At 75.7% G+C, this 18,144-nt stretch overlaps 1 protein-coding gene across 1 annotated transcript; it reads right to left on the bottom strand.

Moving 5' to 3' along the window:
• Positions 1-1,200: 1,200 nt before the first annotated feature.
• PHF8 (PHD finger protein 8) lies at positions 1,201-17,456 on the bottom strand. The gene is made up of 21 exons (XM_045000369.1): positions 17,230-17,456; positions 16,391-16,476; positions 16,157-16,277; positions 14,783-14,943; positions 14,101-14,242; positions 13,283-13,469; positions 13,042-13,204; positions 10,932-11,019; positions 10,047-10,153; positions 9,861-9,952; positions 9,394-9,483; positions 8,469-8,702; positions 7,825-7,922; positions 6,420-6,589; positions 6,078-6,163; positions 5,701-5,831; positions 4,807-5,066; positions 4,145-4,240; positions 3,189-3,298; positions 2,124-2,481; positions 1,201-1,783 (listed from the first exon to the last, which is right to left on the bottom strand). Exons 1-21 carry the CDS (start codon positions 17,325-17,327, stop codon positions 1,695-1,697), a joined length of 2,967 nt encoding a protein of 988 aa, XP_044856304.1. The 5' UTR covers positions 17,328-17,456; the 3' UTR covers positions 1,201-1,694.
• Between the last annotated feature and the right edge of the window lie 688 nt (positions 17,457-18,144).

The following is an 18,144-nucleotide window of genomic DNA, read 5'->3' as shown; positions in this document are numbered from 1 at the left end:
GCTCGCGGGAAGGGGGGAGCTGTTCGGCGCGGGGGGGCTCACGGGAAGGGGGGGAGCAGTTCGGCGCAGGGGGGCGGGCAGGCAGTGGGGCTCACAGGAAGGGGGGGAGCTGTTCGGCGCAGGGGGGCCGGCAGGCAGTGGGGCTCGCAGGAAGGGGGGGAGCTGTTCGGCGCAGGGGGGCTCGCGGGAAGGGGGGGAGCTGTTCGGCGCAGGGGGGCTCGCGGGAAGGGGGGGAGCTGTTCGGCGCGGGGGGCTCGCGGGAAGGGGGGGAGCTGTTCGGCGCAGGGGGGCTCACGGGAAAGGGGGGGAGCTGTTCGGCGCAGGGGGGCTCGCGGGACGGGGGGGGAGCAGTTCGCCGCAGGGGGGCTCGCGGGAAGGGGGGGAGCCGTTCGGCGCAGGGGGCTCGCGGGAAGGGGAGGGGAGCTGTTCGGCGCGGGGGGGCTCGCGGGAAGGGGGGGAGCTGTTCGGCGCGGGGGGGGCTCGCGGGAAAGGGGGGAGCTGTTCGGCGGGGGGGGGGCTCGCGGGATGGGGAGGGGAGCTGTTCGGCGCGGGGGGGCTCGCGGGAAGGGGGGGAGCTGTTCGCCGCAGGGGGGCTCGCGGGAAGGGGAGGAGCTGTTCGCCGCGGGGGGACTCGCGGCAAGGGGGGAGCGGCTCGCCGCGGGGGGTCTCGCGGGAAGCTGTTCGCCGCAGGGGGGCTCGCGGGAAGGGGGGGGAGCTGTTAGGCGCAGGGGGGCCGGCAGGCAGTGGGGCTCACAGGAAGGGGGGGAGCCGTTCGGCGCGGGGGGGCTCGCGGGAAGGGGGGGAGCCGTTCGGCGCGGGGGGGCTCGCGGGAAGGGGGGGAGCTGTTCGGCGCGGGGGGCTCGCGGGAAGGGGGGGAGCTGTTCGGCGCGGGGGGGGCTCGCGGGAAGGGGGGGAGCTGTTCGGCGCGGGGGGCTCGCGGGAAGGGGGGGGAGCTGTTCGCCGCAGGGGGGCTCGCGGGACGGGGAGGGGAGCTGTTCGCCGCAGGGGGGCTCGCAGGAAGGGGGGGAGCTGTTCGCCGCAGGGGGGCTCGCGGGAAGGGGGGGGGAGCTGTTCGGCGCGGGGGGGCTCGCGGGAAGGGGGGGGAGCTGTTCGGCGCGGGGGGGCTCGCGGGAAGGGGAGGGGAGCCGTTTGGCGCGGGGGGGCACAGTTAAGAGACGGGGGGTCTCCCCGAGACGAGCGGAACCGACAGATTTTTATTCTAACCCTGGATATAAAACGTCTGGCGCGAGCCCCAGCGCGGCCCGAACCCCCACGGCCCCGGGGGAGCCCAGGACCCCTGGAGTGGGGGGCAGAACAGGGACCCTCTACCACCACCCCTGTGTGCCCCACCAGCGGGGGGGGCGGGGGCACTGGCTGGGCTCAGGGCCCCCCAGCCACCTCCCTCCCTGGGCCGGTCCTGTCATGGGGAAGGGGGACTGGGGTACCCCAAAAATCAGGGCAGGGGAACAGGCTGAAGTCTGGATCCCTTCTGATGGGGGCCCCACGCAATCCAGGCTCGGAAGAGCCCCCCCCCCCAGGCAGAAGAGACCAATCAGAGGCAAAGGGAGGGGGGGGGCTACCAGGACACAGCAGCCAATCAGTGGAGGTGCCAGGCAAGCCCCTCCCCCCTGCAGTCCCAGGTTTGGGGGGGGGCACGGCCGTCCATGCTGCCCCCCCACCCCGCTCCATGGGGCTCAGAGAAGCAGCTTCCCGTTGCGATGGATCTTGAGGATGCGGCCGAGCCGCTGCTTAGCCGTGGCCAGCCCCTTCTTGGGGCGCTTTCCTGGGGGGCAGAGTGGAGGGTTAGGGGAGTGGGGCGGATCCCTCCCCTACCCCCAGGAGATACCAACAGACCCACTGTGGAACCCAGGCATCCTGGCTCCCAGCCCCCTGCTCTAACCACCAGCCCCCACTCCCTTCCCAGAGCCAGGGAGAGAACCCAGGCGTCCTGGCTCCCAGCCCTCCCTGCTCTAACCACCATCCCCCACTCCCCTCCCAGAGAGTGGCAAGGAACCCAGGCGTCCTGGCTCCCAGCCCTCCCTGCTCTAACCACCAGCCCCCACTCCCCTCCCAGAGAGCGGCAAGGAACCCAGGCGTCCTGGCCCCAGCTGCCCCTGCCTTACCCTGAGCGGGTGGGGTGCCGGGGGCGCCGGCAGAGGGGCGGCGCTGGGACAGGAAGACGCCGGGGGCCATGGGGGTGGTGCCGCGGCTGAGCTGGGCCATGCCGAAGACGCTGGGCCGGGCCGTGTACTCGTGGTCGGCCAGGCTGCCGGTGTAGGGCTCTGCCTTGGGCTCGGGGGTGGGGGGCACCCCGGGGGCGCCGTCCGGCACAGCAGGCGCCTCCGGCTCTGGTTCCGGCTCCGGCTCTAGTTCCGGCTCTGGCTCCGGGTCCGGCTCCGGGTCTGGCTCCGGCTCCTTCGGGGACGGGGACGGGGCCCTCCGCTTGGCCTGGCTCTTCCGCCGCTGCAGCCGCTGGTGTTCCTGGGGGAGGGAGCGTGGGGGTGGGGAGGGGGACTGCGGCGTGCCCCCCGCCTGTCCCTGCAACAGTGCCCCCCACCTGCCTCCCCACGGCACGGTGCCCCCTAGTCAGGGCCAGCTCTAGGTTTTTTGCTACCCCCAGCCCAGGGCTCTCTCTCCCCCCACACACCCGCACCCCCTGCCACCCCAGCCTGCTCCCCCCCCCACCAGTGCTGACTCCGCCCGCTCCCCCCTCGCCTCCAGCCGGTCCGGCGCTGGCCGGGTCGGGGCTCCCGCCTCCAGGACCGTCTGGGACCCGGGAGGGCAGAACCGGGGAACCGTCCCGGCAGGGGGCTGAGGAGCCCCAGAGAGCGGGACACGGGCCCCACCCTCCATGGCCCTGCCGCTGCTGCTGCTGCTGGTGGCTGCCCTGCGCAGGCCCTGGCCAGCTCGGGCCGCTTCGCCCAGCCCCGGCTGCGGCACTGGGAGGCGGCTGCCCTGCGGCACCTGCCGGCGGCTCCGTGTGCCCCACGGGGCGGCCCCAGCCCGAGTGTCCCACGCTCGGAGCCTGCCCGGCCTGGCCACAAGGTGCAGGCGCTGCTCCCCACGGCGGCCCCCAGGCACCGCGCGCTGCCGCCGCCCCTGAAAACGGGCCCCCGCCCCCAGCACGCGCTTGGTTTGCCGGTGCCTAGAGCCGGCCCTGCCCAGCCCCCGCCCCGCGGGGCCGTTACCTGCTGGGCCAGCTTGGCCGCGGCAGCCGCCAGCCCCGTCTCCACGGACGCCACTCGGGTCCCCTCCCGCACGGGCCGGTCCTGGCGGGGCAGCGTCGGGGTCACCCGGGCTGTGGGGGGAGCAGAGAGGGAACCACAGAGTTCTCGGCCTGGCCGGCAACCGGGCCCCCCACTCCCCTCCCAGAGCCGGGAGAGAACCCAGGAGTCCGGGCTCCCAGCCCCCACCTGCTCTAACCCACCAGCCCCCACTCCCCTCCCAGAGCCGGGAGAGAACCCAGGAGTCCTGGCTCCCAGCCCCCACCTGCTCTAACACACCAGCCCCCACTCCCCTCCCAGAGCCGGGAGAGAACCCAGGAGTCCGGGCTCCCAGCCCCCCCCCGCTCTAACCCACCAGCCCCACTCCCCTCCCAGAGCCGGGAGAGAACCCAGGAGTCCTGGCTCCCAGCCCCGACCTGCTCTAACCCACCAGCCCCACTCCCCTCCCAGAGCCGGGAGAGAACCCAGGAGTCCTGGCTCCCAGCCCCCTGCTCTAACCCACCAGCCCCCACTCCCCTCCCAGAGCCGGGAGAGAACCCAGGAGTCCTGGCTCCCAGCCCCCACCTGCTCTCACCCACCAGCCCCCACTCCCCACCCAGAGCTGGGAGAGAACCCAGGAGTCCGGGCTCCCAGCCCCCTCAGCCCCACTCTAACCCACCAGCCCCCACTCCCCTCCCAGAGCTGGGGACAGAACCCAGGAGTCCGGGCTCCCAGCCCCCACCTGCTCTAACCCACCAGCCCCCACTCCCCTCCCAGAGCCGGGAGAGAACCCAGGAGTCCTGGCTCCCAGCCCCCACCTCCTCTAACCCACCAGCCCCCACTACCCACCCAGAGCCGGGAGAGAACCCAGGAGTCCTGGCTCCCAGCCCCACCCTGCTCTAACCACAAGCCCAGACCCCCGGGCTCCTGGGTTCCATTACCTTTCGGGCTCCAGGGGGCGTCATCTGTACATTTCTTCTTCTTTGGTAGCGATTTCAAGGCTGGGTCGTCCTCATCAGACTCAAGAGAGGGGTAAACTGTGGGGTGGGGTGGGGGGGCAGGGGGTAAGTTGGGGGGCCCCCATGCCCCTGACCCAACCAGCCCCCCGCCCAGGGGCCAGATGGGAGCTGGCGCCCCCTAGAGGGACCAGGCCCCTGCCCCATTCCCCACCCCCTGAGCCAGCCAGTCCCCGCCCTGTGTTGGGTGGGAGCCGGCGCCCCCCAGAGGGGCCAGGCCCCTGCCCCATTCCCCACCCCCTGAGCCAGCCAGTCCCCGCCCTGTGTTGGGTGGGAGCCGGCGCCCCCCAGAGGGGCCAGGCCCCTGCCCCATTCCCGCCCCCCTGAGCCAGCCAGTCCCCGCCCTGTGTTGGGTGGGAGCCGGTGCCCCCCAGAGGGGCCAGGCCCCTGCCCCATTCCCCCCCCCCTGAGCCAGCCAGTTCCCGCCCTGTGTTGGGTGGGAGCCGGCGCCCCGCAGAGGGGACAGGCCCCCGCCCCATTCCCGCCCCCCTGAGCCAGCCAGTCCCCGCCCTGTGTTGGGTGGGAGCTGGTGCCCCGCAGAGGGGCCAGGCCCCTGCCCCATTCCTGCCCCCCGGCCTGGCACTCACTGAACTCGGCGTCCTTGAAGCAGGCGCCCAGGCTCTCCTGCTCGTCCAGGCTGCCCGTCTCCCCCTCGCTGTCCGTGCTGTGGGCGGCCGCCCGCGTCGGGGCCCGGCGGCGCTTGGTGCCCGACCCGCCCGCCCAGCCGCGCTCCTGGCCCGGCACCCACCAGGCCGGGCGGCTGGGCGAGGAGCCGGCAGCCTGCAGGTTGGCCATGCAGAGCATGCCCTGGATCGCCTCCTGCGTGCTGGGCGAGGCCGGCGCCTCGCTGGGGGGGCAGCGGGGTTAGGGGGGGCGGGATCCCCTGCGACCCCCTCCCCTGCTGCCCCCCGGCGCCTTCCCCTCCCCCGGGGCAGCGCCTCTCGGCACCACCCAGCCCCCCCGCCCCGCCCCCCGGCGCCTTCCCCTCCCCCGGGGCAGCGCCTCTCGGCACCACCCCGCCCCCCCGCCCCGCCCCCCGGCGCCTTCCCCTCCCCCGGGGCAGCGCCCCCCGGCCGAACCCAGCCCCCCCGCCCCGCCCCCCGGCGCCTTCCCCTCCCCCGGCGCAGCGCCCCTCGGCCTCACCCAGCCCCCCCGCCCCCCGGCGCAGCGCCCCTCAGCACCTTCCCCTCCCCCCGGGGCAGCGCCCCTCGGCACCACCCAGCCCCCCCGCCCCTCCCCCCGGCACAGCGCCCCCCGGCACCTTCCCCTCCCCCGACGCAGCGCCCCTCGGCCTCACCCAGCCTCCCCTCCCCCCGGCACAGCGCCCCCCCAGCATCACCCAGCCCCCCCCTCCAGGCAGAGCGCCCCCCGACGACCCCCAAGCACCTTCCCCTTCCCCCCCAGCAATGCCCAGCACCCTCCCCCCAGCATGGTGCCCCATGACACGCCCCTACCCCTTCCCCCCACGCAGCGCATCTCACCTCAGCTCCTCGTAGTGGGGCCCCCCGACCTGGCGACTGGCCTTGAGCAGGTCGAGGATCCCGGCCGCGCTGCCCCCCGGCCCCAGCCCCTCGTCCCCCGAGCCACCCTCGTCCTCCGTGGTGTAATCCTCCTGGGGGGAGAGAGACGTGGGGCGCCCGCCGCCAGCCCCCTGCTGCCAGCCCCCCACGGCCCAGCCCTCCACGGCCCTCTACTCCCAGCCCCACAGGGCTCAGCCCTCCACATCTCCTGCTCCCAGCCCCCCACGGCCCCCTGCTCCCAGCCCCACAGGGCCCAGCCCCCCACGGCCCTCTGCTCCCAGCCCCAGGGCCCAGCCCCCCACGACCCCCTGCTCCCACCCCCCGATAGCCCCATTTACCTCGATGTCGAACTCGACCTCCCCAGGCTCCCGCACGCGGTTGGGGTCAGAGCAGGGTTTGGCCCTTGGCAGCTTCCTGGGGAATTCTGGGAAAGAGAACGGCAGAGCCCCTCACCCAACGGCCCCTGGGGGGGGGGAGGGGGGCAGAGCCCCTCTCCCAACGGCCCCCGGGGGGGGCAGAGCCCCTCACCCAACGGCCCCCGGGGGGGGGCAGAGCCCCTCACCCAACAGCCCCGGGGGGGGGCAGAGCCCCTCACCCAACGGCCCCCGGGGGGGGCGCAGAGCCCCTCACCCAACGGCCCCCAGGGGGGGGAGGGGGGCAGAGCCGGGGGGGCGACCTACTGGCCAGTCTCCGGGGGGGCGCTGGGCCCCGCCGGTCCTTGCGGGTTGGTGCCTCGTCGATCTGCAAATCCTCCTCCGAGTCCAGGTCCAGCCCCGGGGCGCCCGGGGAGCTGGGGGGCGACGGGGAGCGGGACGGGCGGGGGCGCCGGGAGCCCCTGGTCTGCTTCGGCCTGCGGGGGGGGGAGCGGGTCAGACCCCCGGCCGGCCCCCGAGAGCCCCCGCCGCGCCCAGCCCCCCAGCTACCCCCCCCAGCTACCCCCCCCAGCTCCCCGCCCCCAACCCCGGCCAGCCCCCGAGAGCCCCCCGCCGCGCCCAGACCCCCAGCTACCCCCCGCAGCGCCCAGCCCCCCCAGCTCCCCGCCCCCAACCCCCGCCAGCCCCCGAGAGCCCCCCGCCGCGCCCAGCCCCCCGCTACCCCCCCCAGCGACCCCCCCGCAGCGCCCAGCCCCCCAGTTACCCCCCCAGCTCCCCGCCCCCACCCCCCGAGAGCCCCCCGCCGCGCCCAGCCCCCCAGCTACCCCCCCCGCAGCTCCCCGCCCCCAACCCCAGCCAGCCCCCGAGAGCCCCCCGCCGCGCCCAGCCCCCCAGCTACCCCCCCCGCCGCGCCCAGCCCCCCAGCTACCCCCCCCAGCTCCCCGCCCCCACCCCCACCCCCCGAGAGCCCCCTGCAGCGCCCAGCCCCCCAGCTACCCCCCCCGCCGCGCCCAGCCCCCCAGCTACCCCCCCCCGCAGCACCCCGCCCCCCCGCTACCCCCCCCCGCAGCGCCCAGCCCCCCAGCTACCCCCCCCAGCTCCCCACCCCCGGCCCCCGAGAGCCCCCTGCAGCGCCCAGCCCCCCAGCCCCCCAGCTACCCCCCCGCAGTGCCCCAGCTCCCCGCCCCCACCCCCGGCCGGCCCGCGAGAGCCCCCCGCAGCGCCCAGCTCCCCCCCCCCAGCTACCCGCCCCCACCCCCCGCCCCCGAGAGCCCCCTGCAGCGCCCAGCCCCCCAGCTACCCCCCGCAGCGCCCCAGCTCCCCGCCCCCACCCCCGGACCGGCCCCCGAGAGCCCCCCGCAGCGCCCCAGCCCCCCTGCAGCTCCGCAGCCCCCCAGCCGGCCCGCAGCCCCCCATCTCCCCGCCCCGCAGTGCCTTCAGCCCGGCCCCCCAGAGCACCCCCCACCCCGCTCTCCACAGAGCCCCCTGCTGGCCCCCCCCCGCAGCCCGGCCCACAGCACCCCCTGCCGGCCTGCAGCCCCCCAGCTCCCCACCCCGCAGCCCCCCGGCCCGCAGAGCCCCCTGCGAGGCCACAGCACCCCCTGCCGGCCCGCAGCGCCCCAGCTCCCTGCCCCACAGAGCCCCCTGCCAGCCCCAGCCCCGCTCCCCACCCTGTAGCGCCCCCTGCCCAGCCCCGACTCGCCCCACTCACCGCAGGGGCCGGCCATCGGCCAGCACCAAGGTGAGCTCCCCTTCGGCCAGCTCCGAATCCACGTCCGTCTCCTCCAGGCTGGAGCTGGGAACGTCAAACTGTGAAAAGGGGGGGGGGGGGCTCAGCAAACGGGGGGTGCGGCTGAGGAGCTGCAGCCACCTCTAGGGTGGAGCCGCTAGGAACAGCTGCACGTAAGGCTGGCAAGGAGATACCGGGATTCTGATTTCCAGGGGACAGCGACCCCTGCCCAGCCCCTCTGCCCCACGGCATCCCCCAGCCCCCTGCCCAGCCCCTCTGCCCCACGGCACCCCCCAGCCCCCTGCCCAGCCCCTCTGCCCCACGGCACCCCCCAGCCCCCTGCCCAGCCCCTCTGCCCCACGGCACTCCCCAGCCCCCGCCCCCAGCCCCTCTGCCCCACGGCACCCCCCAGCCCCCTACTCAGCCCCTCTGCCCCACGGCATCCCCTACCCCCCGCCCCCAGCCCCTCTGCCCCACGGCACCCCCTAGCCCCCGCCCCCAGCCCCTCTGCCCCACGGCACCCCCCAGCACCCGCCCCCAGCCCCTCTGCCCCACGGCACCCCCCAGCCCCCTGCCGAGCCCCTCCTGCCCCACGGCACTCCCCAGCCCCTGCCCCCAGCAGTCACCTCCTCCGCCGGGGGGCTCTCGCTGCTTTCCAGCGTCGGCAGCTCCGCGCACGTGTCCAGCAGCTCCAAGTCCAGCCTCGTGGGGGCGCCGGCAGCTGGGCCCTCGCGCCCCTTCCGGCCCCCCCTCCGGCCCGGCTCCTGGGGGCTCTGGTCCCCCCTCCTGGCGCCGGGCGGGGGGGCCCGCTGCACCCCGAAGGGGCTGCCCGTCTTCCCGATGTTCTGCTGAAAGATATCCTGGGAGGGCTTCAATCCCCCGCCCGGCGCCCGCCCCGCAGTGCCCCCCACCGCCTCCAGTGCCCGGCCCCACAGTGCCCCCCACCGCCTCCAGTGCCCGGCCCCGCCCGGCGCCCGCCCCGCAGTGCCCCCCACCGCCTCCAGTGCCCGTGCCCGGCCCCCGCCCCGCAGTGCCCGGCCCCGCCCGGCCCCCGCCCCGCAGTGCCCCCCACCGCCTCCCGTGCCCGGCCCCGCCCCGCAGTGCCCCCCCCCGCCTCCCGGGCCCGGCCCCCGCCCCGCAGTGCCCCCCACCGCCTCCAGTGCCCGGCCCCGCCCGGCGCCCGCCCCGCAGTGCCCCCCACCGCCTCCAGTGCCCGGCCCCACCCGGCCCCCGCCCCTCAGTGCACTCCACAGCCTACCTTGCCCGGCCCCGGCCGGCCCCCGCCCCCCAGTGCCCCCCACCGCCTCCAGTGCCCGGCCCCTCCCGGCCCCCGCCCCACAGTGCCCCCTCCCACTGCCTGGCCCCCGCCCCCAGTCCCCGGCCCTGCCAGGCCCCCACCCCACAGTGCCCCCCCCATGGCCTGGCCCCCGCCCCCCAGTCTCCAGTCCCACCTGCCAGGGGAGAGCCCCTGCCCCCCCCAGCGCCCAGTCCTGGATGCCAGGGGAGAGCGCCCCCTGCCCCGCCGCCCCCTGGTGCCCGGCTGCCCCGCACCTCGACCAGGCGGATTTCCTTGGCCAGGTCTTTGATGAGCTGCGCAGGACGCACGGTGCCGGGGATTTCGTCCTCGTGCTCCTCCAGGACCTGGGGGAAGGGGGGGGTCACGGGGGGCTCCGGTGCTTGGGAGGCCCGAAGCCCCGTGCGGATCTGAGAGCCCAGCTCCAGCCCCCCTCTCTGCCCCTCCCCAGCCGGGGGAAGGGCTCCTGGCATGGGCGGGCGCGGCGGGGGGGTCCCCATGGGAATTCGGGGGGGCTGTGAGTCGAGCTAACGCTGTCGAGTTACGGTCGTGGAACAGACGCAGCCCAGAGCAGGCGCCTCTGTAAGGCCAACGCCCCCCCCCCCCCCCCCCAGCCCCGAGATGCGGCTGACGCTGGGGTGGGGCGCGACGGCTCCTCGTCCCGCAGCGTCTTCCTCCCTCCGGCGAATCGATCGCTCCCGGCCCCCGGAGCGCAGCCACCTGCCTCTCTGCGGGTCCAGGCGCGGAAGGCCGTGTTCAGAGCTTTCGCTCCATGGACCAGGTAGGCAGCCGGGTGTCGGCGGTTCTCCCGCAGGCCTGGGGGGGCGAGAGGCACAGGTAGGGCTCAGAGGATGGACACGGCCTCCCCCCCGGCCCCTCTCACCTCCGACGCCCCCCTGGCCCCGCTCACCTCGGAAGATGTCCAGGAGGTGTTTGCCGACGTACCAGCAGATGGTTTCAAAGTTGGGAAATCTGAAGAGATCGGCCGTGCTCAGGCGCTTCTCGATCTCATAGGCCCTGCCGGGGGAGACAACTGAGCTGGGTTGGGCCGGGGCAGCTCGGGGCCGGCTCACCCGGCGCTGAGATGCAGCCACCTCTGGGGCGGTGCAGCTGGGAACAGCCACACAGAATGCTGCTGGGGATGGCTTGCTCGGCGCTGAGATGCAGCCACCTCTGGGGCGGTGCAGCTGGGAACAGCCACACAGAATGCTGCTGGGGATGGCTTGCTCGGCGCTGAGATGCAGCCACCTCTGGGGTGGGATAGCTGGGAACAGCCGCACACAACGCGACAGGGGAGAGCTCGCCTGGCACTAAGATGCAGCCACCTCTGGGGCGGGGCAGCTGGAAACAGCCACACATAATGCTGCTGGGGATGGCTCGCCCGGCGCTGAGATGCACCCACCTCTGGGGCGGTGCAGCTGGGAACAGCCACACACAACGCCACATGGGGAGGGCTCGCCCGGCACTGAGATGCAGCCACCTCTGGGGCGGGGCAGCTGGAGACAGCCACATATAATGCTGCTGGGGATGGCTTGCTCGGCGCTGAGATGCAACCACCTCTGGGGCGGGGCAGCTGGAAACAGCCGCACACAACGCAGCGGGGGGGGGCTCGCCTGGCACTGAGATGCAGCTACCTCTGGGGCGGGGCAGCTAGGAACAGCCACACACAACGCAGCCTGGGGACGGCTGTCCCATTTGTCTCCACTGAGCCACCGTGGGCCCTTTCCCAGAGCGCTTTGCACCAAGCCCACCCCCCTGGGCAGGGCTGGGGGTCTCGGGCGCCCCCGACACTCACTTGAGCTGCATCTCGATGTTGAGGCTGTGCAGGAAGTTGCCCCCGAAAGCCAGGCAGTCGACGGGGGTCAGCACCGCGTGGATCCAGCCTGGGGGCAGAGCGGGGTCAGAACCAGGGGAACCCGTGGGGCGATGGGGGGTCGGGGACCCGCAGGTACAGGAGCAGGAGGGGGGCAGGTACCCGTGGGGATGAAGGGGGCTCGGGGGTGCCCGCAGGGGGGAGGAAGGGAGGTACCCACAGGGAGAGGGGGCAGCGGGTGCCTGTGGGGAGCAGGGGTACCCGTAGGGATGACGAGCATCTGGCCCTGGTGCAGGGGGCACCGGTAGCAGTGGGGGATAGAGGGGCTGGGGGGGGCCCATGGGGGGCGCCCGGGTACCTGCGGGGATGAAGAGCGTCTGGCCCTGGTGCAGGGGGCACCGGTAGCAGTGGGGGAGAGAGGGGCTGGGCGGTGCCCGTGGGGGGCCGGGAGGTGCCCGCAGGGGGCGGGGGGAGCCCGCGGGAGGCAGGGGGGAGCCGGGGGGGGCCCGCGGGGGGCACGGGGGAGCCGGGGGGGGGGCCCGCGGGGGGCCCGTGGGGGGCAGGGGGCTGGGTACCCGTGGGGATGAAGAGCGTCTGGCCCTGGCGCAGGGGGCACCGGTAGCAGTGGGGGATAGAGGGGCTGGGCGGTGCCCGCGGGGGGCCGGGAGGTGCCCGCGGGGGGAGCCGGGGGGGCCCGCGGGGGACAGGGGGGCGGGTACCCGTGGGGATGAAGAGCGTCTGGCCCTGGCGCAGGGGGCACCGGTAGCAGTGGGGGATAGAGGGGCCGGGAGGTGCCCGCGGGGGGAGCGGGGGGGGCCCGCGGGGGACAGGGGGGCGGGTACCCGTGGGGATGAAGAGCGTCTGGCCCTGGCGCAGGGGGCACCGGTAGCAGTGGGGGAGAGAGGGGCTGGGCGGTGCCCGCGGGGGGCCGGGAGGTGCCCGCGGGGGGTGGGGGGAGCCGGGGGGGCCCGCGGGGGGCAGGGGGGCGGGTACCCGTGGGGATGAAGAGCGTCTGGCCCTGGCGCAGGGGGCACCGGTAGCAGTGGGGGATAGAGGGGCTGGGTGGTGCCCGCGGGGGGCCGGGAGGTGCCCACAGGGGGCGGGGGGAGCCGGGGGGGGCCCTGGGGGGGCAGGGGGCGGGTACCCGTGGGGATGAAGAGCATCTGTCCCTGGCGCAGGGGGCACCGGTAGCAGTGGGGGATAGAGGGGCTGGGCGGTGGCCGCGGGGGGCCGGGAGGTGCCCGCGGGGGGCGGGGGGAGCCGGGGGGGCCCTGGGGGGGCAGGGGGCGGGTACCCGTGGGGATGAAGAGCGTCTGGCCCTGGCGCAGGGGGCACCGGTAGCAGTGGGGGACAGAGGGGCTGGGCGGTGCCCGCGGGGGGCCGGGAGGTGCCCGCGGGGGGCCGGGGGGCGGGTACCCGTGGGGATGAAGAGCGTCTGGCCCTGGCGCAGGGGGCACCGGTAGCAGTGGGGGATAGAGGGGCTGGGCGGTGCCCGCGGGGGGAGCCAGGGGGGCCCGCGGGGGGCAGGGGGGCGGGTACCCGTGGGGATGAAGAGCGTCTGGCCCTGGCGCAGGGGGCACCGGTAGCAGTGGGGGAGAGAGGGGCTGGGCGGTGCCCGCGGGGGGAGCCAGGGGGGCCCGCGGGGGGCGGGGGGGCGGGTACCCGTGGGGATGAAGAGCGTCTGGCCCTGGCGCAGGGGGCACCGGTAGCAGTGGGGGATAGAGGGGCTGGGCGGTGCCCGCGGGGGGCCGGGAGGTGCCCGCGGGGGGCGGGGGGGCGGGTACACGTGGGGATGAAGAGCGTCTGGCCCTGGCGCAGGGGGCACCGGTAGCAGTGGGGGATAGAGGGGCTGGGCGGTGCCCGCGGGGGGTGGGGGGGGCCCGCGGGGGGCAGGGGGCGGGTACCCGTGGGGATGAAGAGCGTCTGGCCCTGGCGCAGGGGGCACCGGTAGCAGTGGGGGATAGAGGGGCTGGGCGGTGCCTGCGGGGGGCCGGGAGGTGCCCGCGGGGGGCGGGGGGGAGCCGGGGGGGCCCGCGGGGGGCAGGGGTCGGGGGGAGCCGGGGGGGGCCCGCGGGGGGCGGGGGGCGGGTACCCGTGGGGATGAAGAGCGTCTGGCCCTGGCGCAGGGGGCACCGGTAGCAGTGCTCGGCCTGGTCCCCGAAGAAGGTCTCGCTCTGGTTGGACGAGCTGCTCCAGGCCTCGAACCGGGCCAGGTTGGCCGGGCTCGGCCGCACCAGGTAGAAAATCTTCTCGCCCTGGGGGGACGGGACAGTGAGCAGGGGGCTCCCCGCGCCCCGCCCCCCCCCCCCGCGCGGCGCCCGGCCCGGCCGTACCCACAGCACGTGGTACCACACGGAGGTGCCCCCGAAGTCGATGTGGAAGTCGGTGTAGCTGCCCTGTGTGCCCATCAGGCAGTACTTCTGCACGCTCGGCCGCTCGAACACCGACTCGCCCGGCCACAGGTTCTCCACCCACGACAGCTTCCGCACGATCTTCGGGGTCTCCACCAGGTTCGACAGCCTGGGGGGCAGAGCCGTCAGCCGCGGGACCCCGGCGCCCGGGAGGGGGGCCCGGCTACCCCCCTGCGGGACCCCGGCGCCCGGGAGAGGGGCCCGGCTACCCGCCCGCGGGACCCCGGCTCCCAGGGAGAGGGGCCCGGCTACCCGCCCGCGGGACCCCGGCTCCCAGGGAGAGGGGCCCGGCTACCCCCCTGCGGGACCCCGGCTCCCAGGAAGGGGGGCCCGGCTACCCCCCTGCGGGACCCTGGCGCCCAGGAAGGGGACCCGGCTACCCCCCTGCGGGACCCCGGCGTCCGGGAGAGGGGCCTGGCTACCCGCTCGGGGACCCCGGCGTCCGGGAGGGGGGCCCGGCTACCCCTCTGCGGGACCCCGGCGTCCGGGAGGGGGGCCCGGCTACCCGCCCGCGGGACCCCAGAATCCGGGAGGGGGACCTGGCTACCCTCCTGCGGGACCCCGGTGTCCGGGAGGGGGGGGGCCCGGCCGTCAGACCGCAGCCAAAGGAACCCCGGGATGTTGGGGGGCACAGAACGGGGCAGGTGGAGGGTGCATCTCAGGGACCCAGGCGTCCGGGAGATACGACAGATAATACGCTCTCCCCTGGCTTCCCCCCCGCCCCCCCGGCCCCCGCTGACCGGCTCTCGGAGAACTCCAGGCTGATGACGTTCAGCACCTTGTCCCGCCGGGCGGCGCCGAAGTAGCTGACGAAGTCGCCCAGGCGCATGCGGAGGTCGGCCTGGCGGCTCACGTCGATCACGTCGATCTCTCTGTCGGGCCCTGGGGGGCGCAGGGTGAGAGTGACCGGCCCCCCGCCAGCTGTGGGTCCCCCAACCCCCCCAGATCCCCCCACTGCCCCCCTCTGGCCCCGACCCCCCCGCCAGCGGTGGGTCCCCGCGGCCCCCAACCCCCCCACTGTCCCCCTGATCCCCCCACGACCCCCCCACTGCCCCCCTCTGGCCCCGACCCCCCCGCCAGCTGTGGGTCCCCCAACCCCCCCAGTGCCCCCCGATCCCCCCATGACCCCTCCACTGCCCCCCTCTGGCCCCGACCCCCCCCGCCAGCTGTGGGCTCCCTGCGGCCCCCCAATCCCGCCACTGCCCCCCTGACCCCTCCACCCCCCACACAGCCCCCCGACCCCCCCACTATCCCCCTGTGGCCCCCTGACCCACCCGGCAGCTATGGGCCCCCCACGGCCCCCCGACCCCGCCACCACCCCCCTGACCTCCCTACTGTCCCCCCCCAGCCCTCTGACCCCCCCCGCTGCCCGCCCCCCCGGCAGCAGTTCCCAGCGCTGGAAGCCCCCCGGCCCGGCCTTACCCACATGGTGCTCGATGTCGTGCACGGTGAAGGACGGCGGAGGCAGCGTCATGCCCAGCCCCTCCTTCTTCAGCACCAGGATGGGGACGCTGAAGCTGTTCTCCTCCAGGAACTCGACCGTCAGCTGCGCCCCGCTGGGCTTCAGGACCACCTCGTCCGCGCTGCCGGCGGGAGGGAGAGTCAGCGAGGTGCGGCCACCTCTGGGGCTGGGCTGCTGGGACCAGCCCCACATAACACCGCAGGGGCCGGCTCTCCCGGCGCTGAGATGCAGCCAGCTCTGGGGCGGGGCGGCTGGGAACAGCCCCACATAATACCGCAGGGGCCGGCTCTCCCGGCGCTGAGATGCAGCCAGCTCTGGGGCGGGGCGGCTGGGAACAGCCACACATAACACCACAGGGGACGGCTCTCCCGGCGCTGAGATGCAGCCAGCTCTGGGGCGGGGCGGCTGGGAACAGCCACATATAACACCGCAGGGGACGGCTCGCCCAGTGCGGACATGAGATTTAGGGACAGAGCTAGAAACAAAAATCCTGGGGCCAGGTGCTGACAACCTCACAAACCTCCAAGCGCCCAGCACTGACTGCCAGGGGTGAGAAACCCCCTGCCCAGCCCCCAGCCCACCCCACTCCCCAGTGCCCAGCCCTGCCAGGGGAGAGTGCCCCCTAACCAGCCCGCTATGCCGGTGCCCCCCAGCGCCCGGTCCTGCCAGGGGAGAGTGCCCCCTAACCAGCCCGCTATGCCGGTGCCCCCCAGCATCCGGCCCTGCCAGGGGAGAGTGCCCCCTAACCAGCCGCCCGTCCCACTCCCCGGTGCCCCCCAGTGCCCGGTCCTGCCAGGGGAGAGTGCCCCCTAACCAGCCCCCCGTCCCACTCCCCGGCGCCCCCCAGCACCCGGCCCTGCCAGGGGAGAGTGCCCCCTAACCAGCCCCCCGTCCCACTCCCCGGCGCCCCCCAGCGCCCGGTCCTGCCAGGGGAGAGTGCCCCCTAACCAGCCCGCTATGCCGGTGCCCCCCAGCGTCCGGCCCTGCCAGGGGAGAGTGCCCCCTAACCAGCCGCCCGTCCCACTCCCCGGTGCCCCCCAGCGCCCGGTCCTGCCAGGGGAGAGTGCGACCATCACAGCCCCCCGTCCCACTCCCCGGCGCCCCCCAGCACCCGGCCCTGCCAGGGGAGAGTGCCCCCTAACCAGCCCCCTACGCCGGTGCCCCCCCGCACCCGGCCCTGCCAGGGGAGAGTGCCCCCTAACCAGCCCCCCGTCCCACTCCCCGGCGCCCCCCAGCGCCCGGCCCTGCCAGGGGAGAGTGCCCCTCACCCAGACCCCTGGCACCTCCCAGCACCAGCCCACACGCCCCCCCCGGCCCCCTCCCGTGACTCTCACCTGGGGAACGTCCGGGCCTGAAGCTCCTTTATGAACTGGGCGCTGCCCGTCCGCACCGTGGCGCCCGCCTCTCGGCTCAGCCCCACATCCTGCTGCCTCTGGGGCCCCCGGCGCCGCTTCACTGCAGGGGGCAGGAGACCCCGTCAAGGGTGTGGGGGGCAGATCCCCTCCCCCCGTCCCCGTGGCAGCCACCCCCCCCCCCCCCGGCCTGAGGGGGCGGGTTCGGGTACTCACTGACGGAGGGGCCGTGCGCCAGCTGGCAGTTGGGGCAGTGATACAGGTCGATGTCAGCGGCCGCGTCCTCTTCCACCCCGACGCAGCTGGGGGAGAGAGAGTCGCTTACCCGGTGCCCCATTCCCGAGCCCCCCGAGCCAGCCCCCCGGCGGGACAGACCTGTCCCATTCCCCACCCCCCCAGCCCTGGTGGGATCCAGCGCGCCCCAGAGGGGACATGCCCCATTCTCCACCCCCCGGAGCCAGCCAGCCCCCCAGCCCTGGTGGGATCCAGCACGCCCCAGAGGGGACATGCCCCATTCTCCACCCCCCCGAACCAGCCAGCCCCCCAGCGCCCCCAGAGGGGCCAGGCCCTGTCCCATTCCCCACCCCCCGGAGCCAGCCAGCCCCCCAGCGCCCCCAGAGGAGACATGCCCCATTCCCCACCCCCCCCCAAACCAGCCAGCCCAGGGGCCAGGCCCTGCCTCATTCCCCACCCCACACCCCGAGCCGGCCCCCCAGTGCCCCCCGAGGGGCCGGGCCCTGCCCCATTCCCCACCCCTCACCCCGAGCCAGCCCCCCAGCGCCTGCAGAGGGGCCAGGCCCTGCCCCATTCCCCACCCCTCACCCCGAGCCAGCCCCCCAGCGCCTGCAGAGGGGCCGGGCCCTGCCCCATGCCCCACCCCCCACCCCGAGCCGGCCCCCCAGCGCCCCCCGAGGGGCCGGGCCCTGCCCCATTCCCCACCCCTCACCCCGAGCCGGCCCCCCAGCTCCCCCGAGGGGCCGGGCCCTGCCCCATTCCCCACCCCTCACCCCGAGCCGGCCCCCCAGCGCCCCCCGAGGGCCCGGGCCCTGCCCCACCTGCCGTGGAACCAGTCCTGGCAGATGTCGCACTCGATCATGAAGCGGGTCACGTCGTAGGGCAGGCGGCACAGGCAGTAGACGGGCACCGAGGCCATGGCTGCCCCCCGCCCCCCAATAATCGACTGACGCCCCCCTCAGGGCCCGCTACGGGGCATTGGACACGGGGGCCCCTCCCCCCTCCTAGAGCCCGGCCCCCGGGGTGCCCCCAAATCAGTCCCGACCCCCCAAAAAACTCTGGGCTCCCCTCGACACCCTAAAGAGCAAGTGCCCCCCTCGTGGTGCCCCGCCCTGGGGCTACTGACCCCCAAGCGAGCCTGAGCCCTGGGGGGTCTCCCCTCCCCCTGCAGCCCCCGGGGGTCACCCCACACCCCCTCCCTCTGCCCTAGAGACGGGGGGGCTCCCTCCCGCCCACCTGCAACCCGGGGGGGGGCTCCCCGCCTCCCGCTCCCCTCCCCCGCCCAATAGGGGGGTCTCCCCGCCTCCCGCTCCCCTCCCCCTCCCGGGGGGGGTCTCCCCGCCTCCCGCTCCCACTGGGGGGTCTCCCCGCCTCCCGCTCCCCTCCCCCGCCCAATGGGGGGGCTCCCCGCCTCCCGCCGCCCAGGCCCCGCGGGGGGGGGTCTCTCCAGGCCCGGTCCGGTCCCGCTCGGCCTGGCCAGGCCCCAGGATCCTGCTCCGGCTCCGGCCTCCCAATAAAGTTTATTCAAAACACGGGGAGGGGCCCCGGCGCCATCTTGGGAGCGGCCCCGGCCGCGGCCGGGCGTCGCGGCCATCTTGGGAGTGGCCTGGCTGGGAGGGGGGGTGCGGAAGCCATGTTTGCCCGGCCGGGCCCATCCGCCATCTTGAGTGTGGCATCGATCAGGGGCCAGTGAGCGGCGCCCATCTGCGGAGTGGCGGCCGTGCCAGCCGGAGAGC

The sequence above is a fragment of the Mauremys mutica genome, unplaced genomic scaffold (assembly GCF_020497125.1).
Source record: "Mauremys mutica isolate MM-2020 ecotype Southern unplaced genomic scaffold, ASM2049712v1 000298F_np12_obj, whole genome shotgun sequence".
NCBI classification, from domain to species: domain Eukaryota; kingdom Metazoa; phylum Chordata; order Testudines; family Geoemydidae; genus Mauremys; species Mauremys mutica.
Note: the sequence above shows the minus strand (reverse complement) of the source record. Positions and strands in the feature narration are given on the sequence as shown.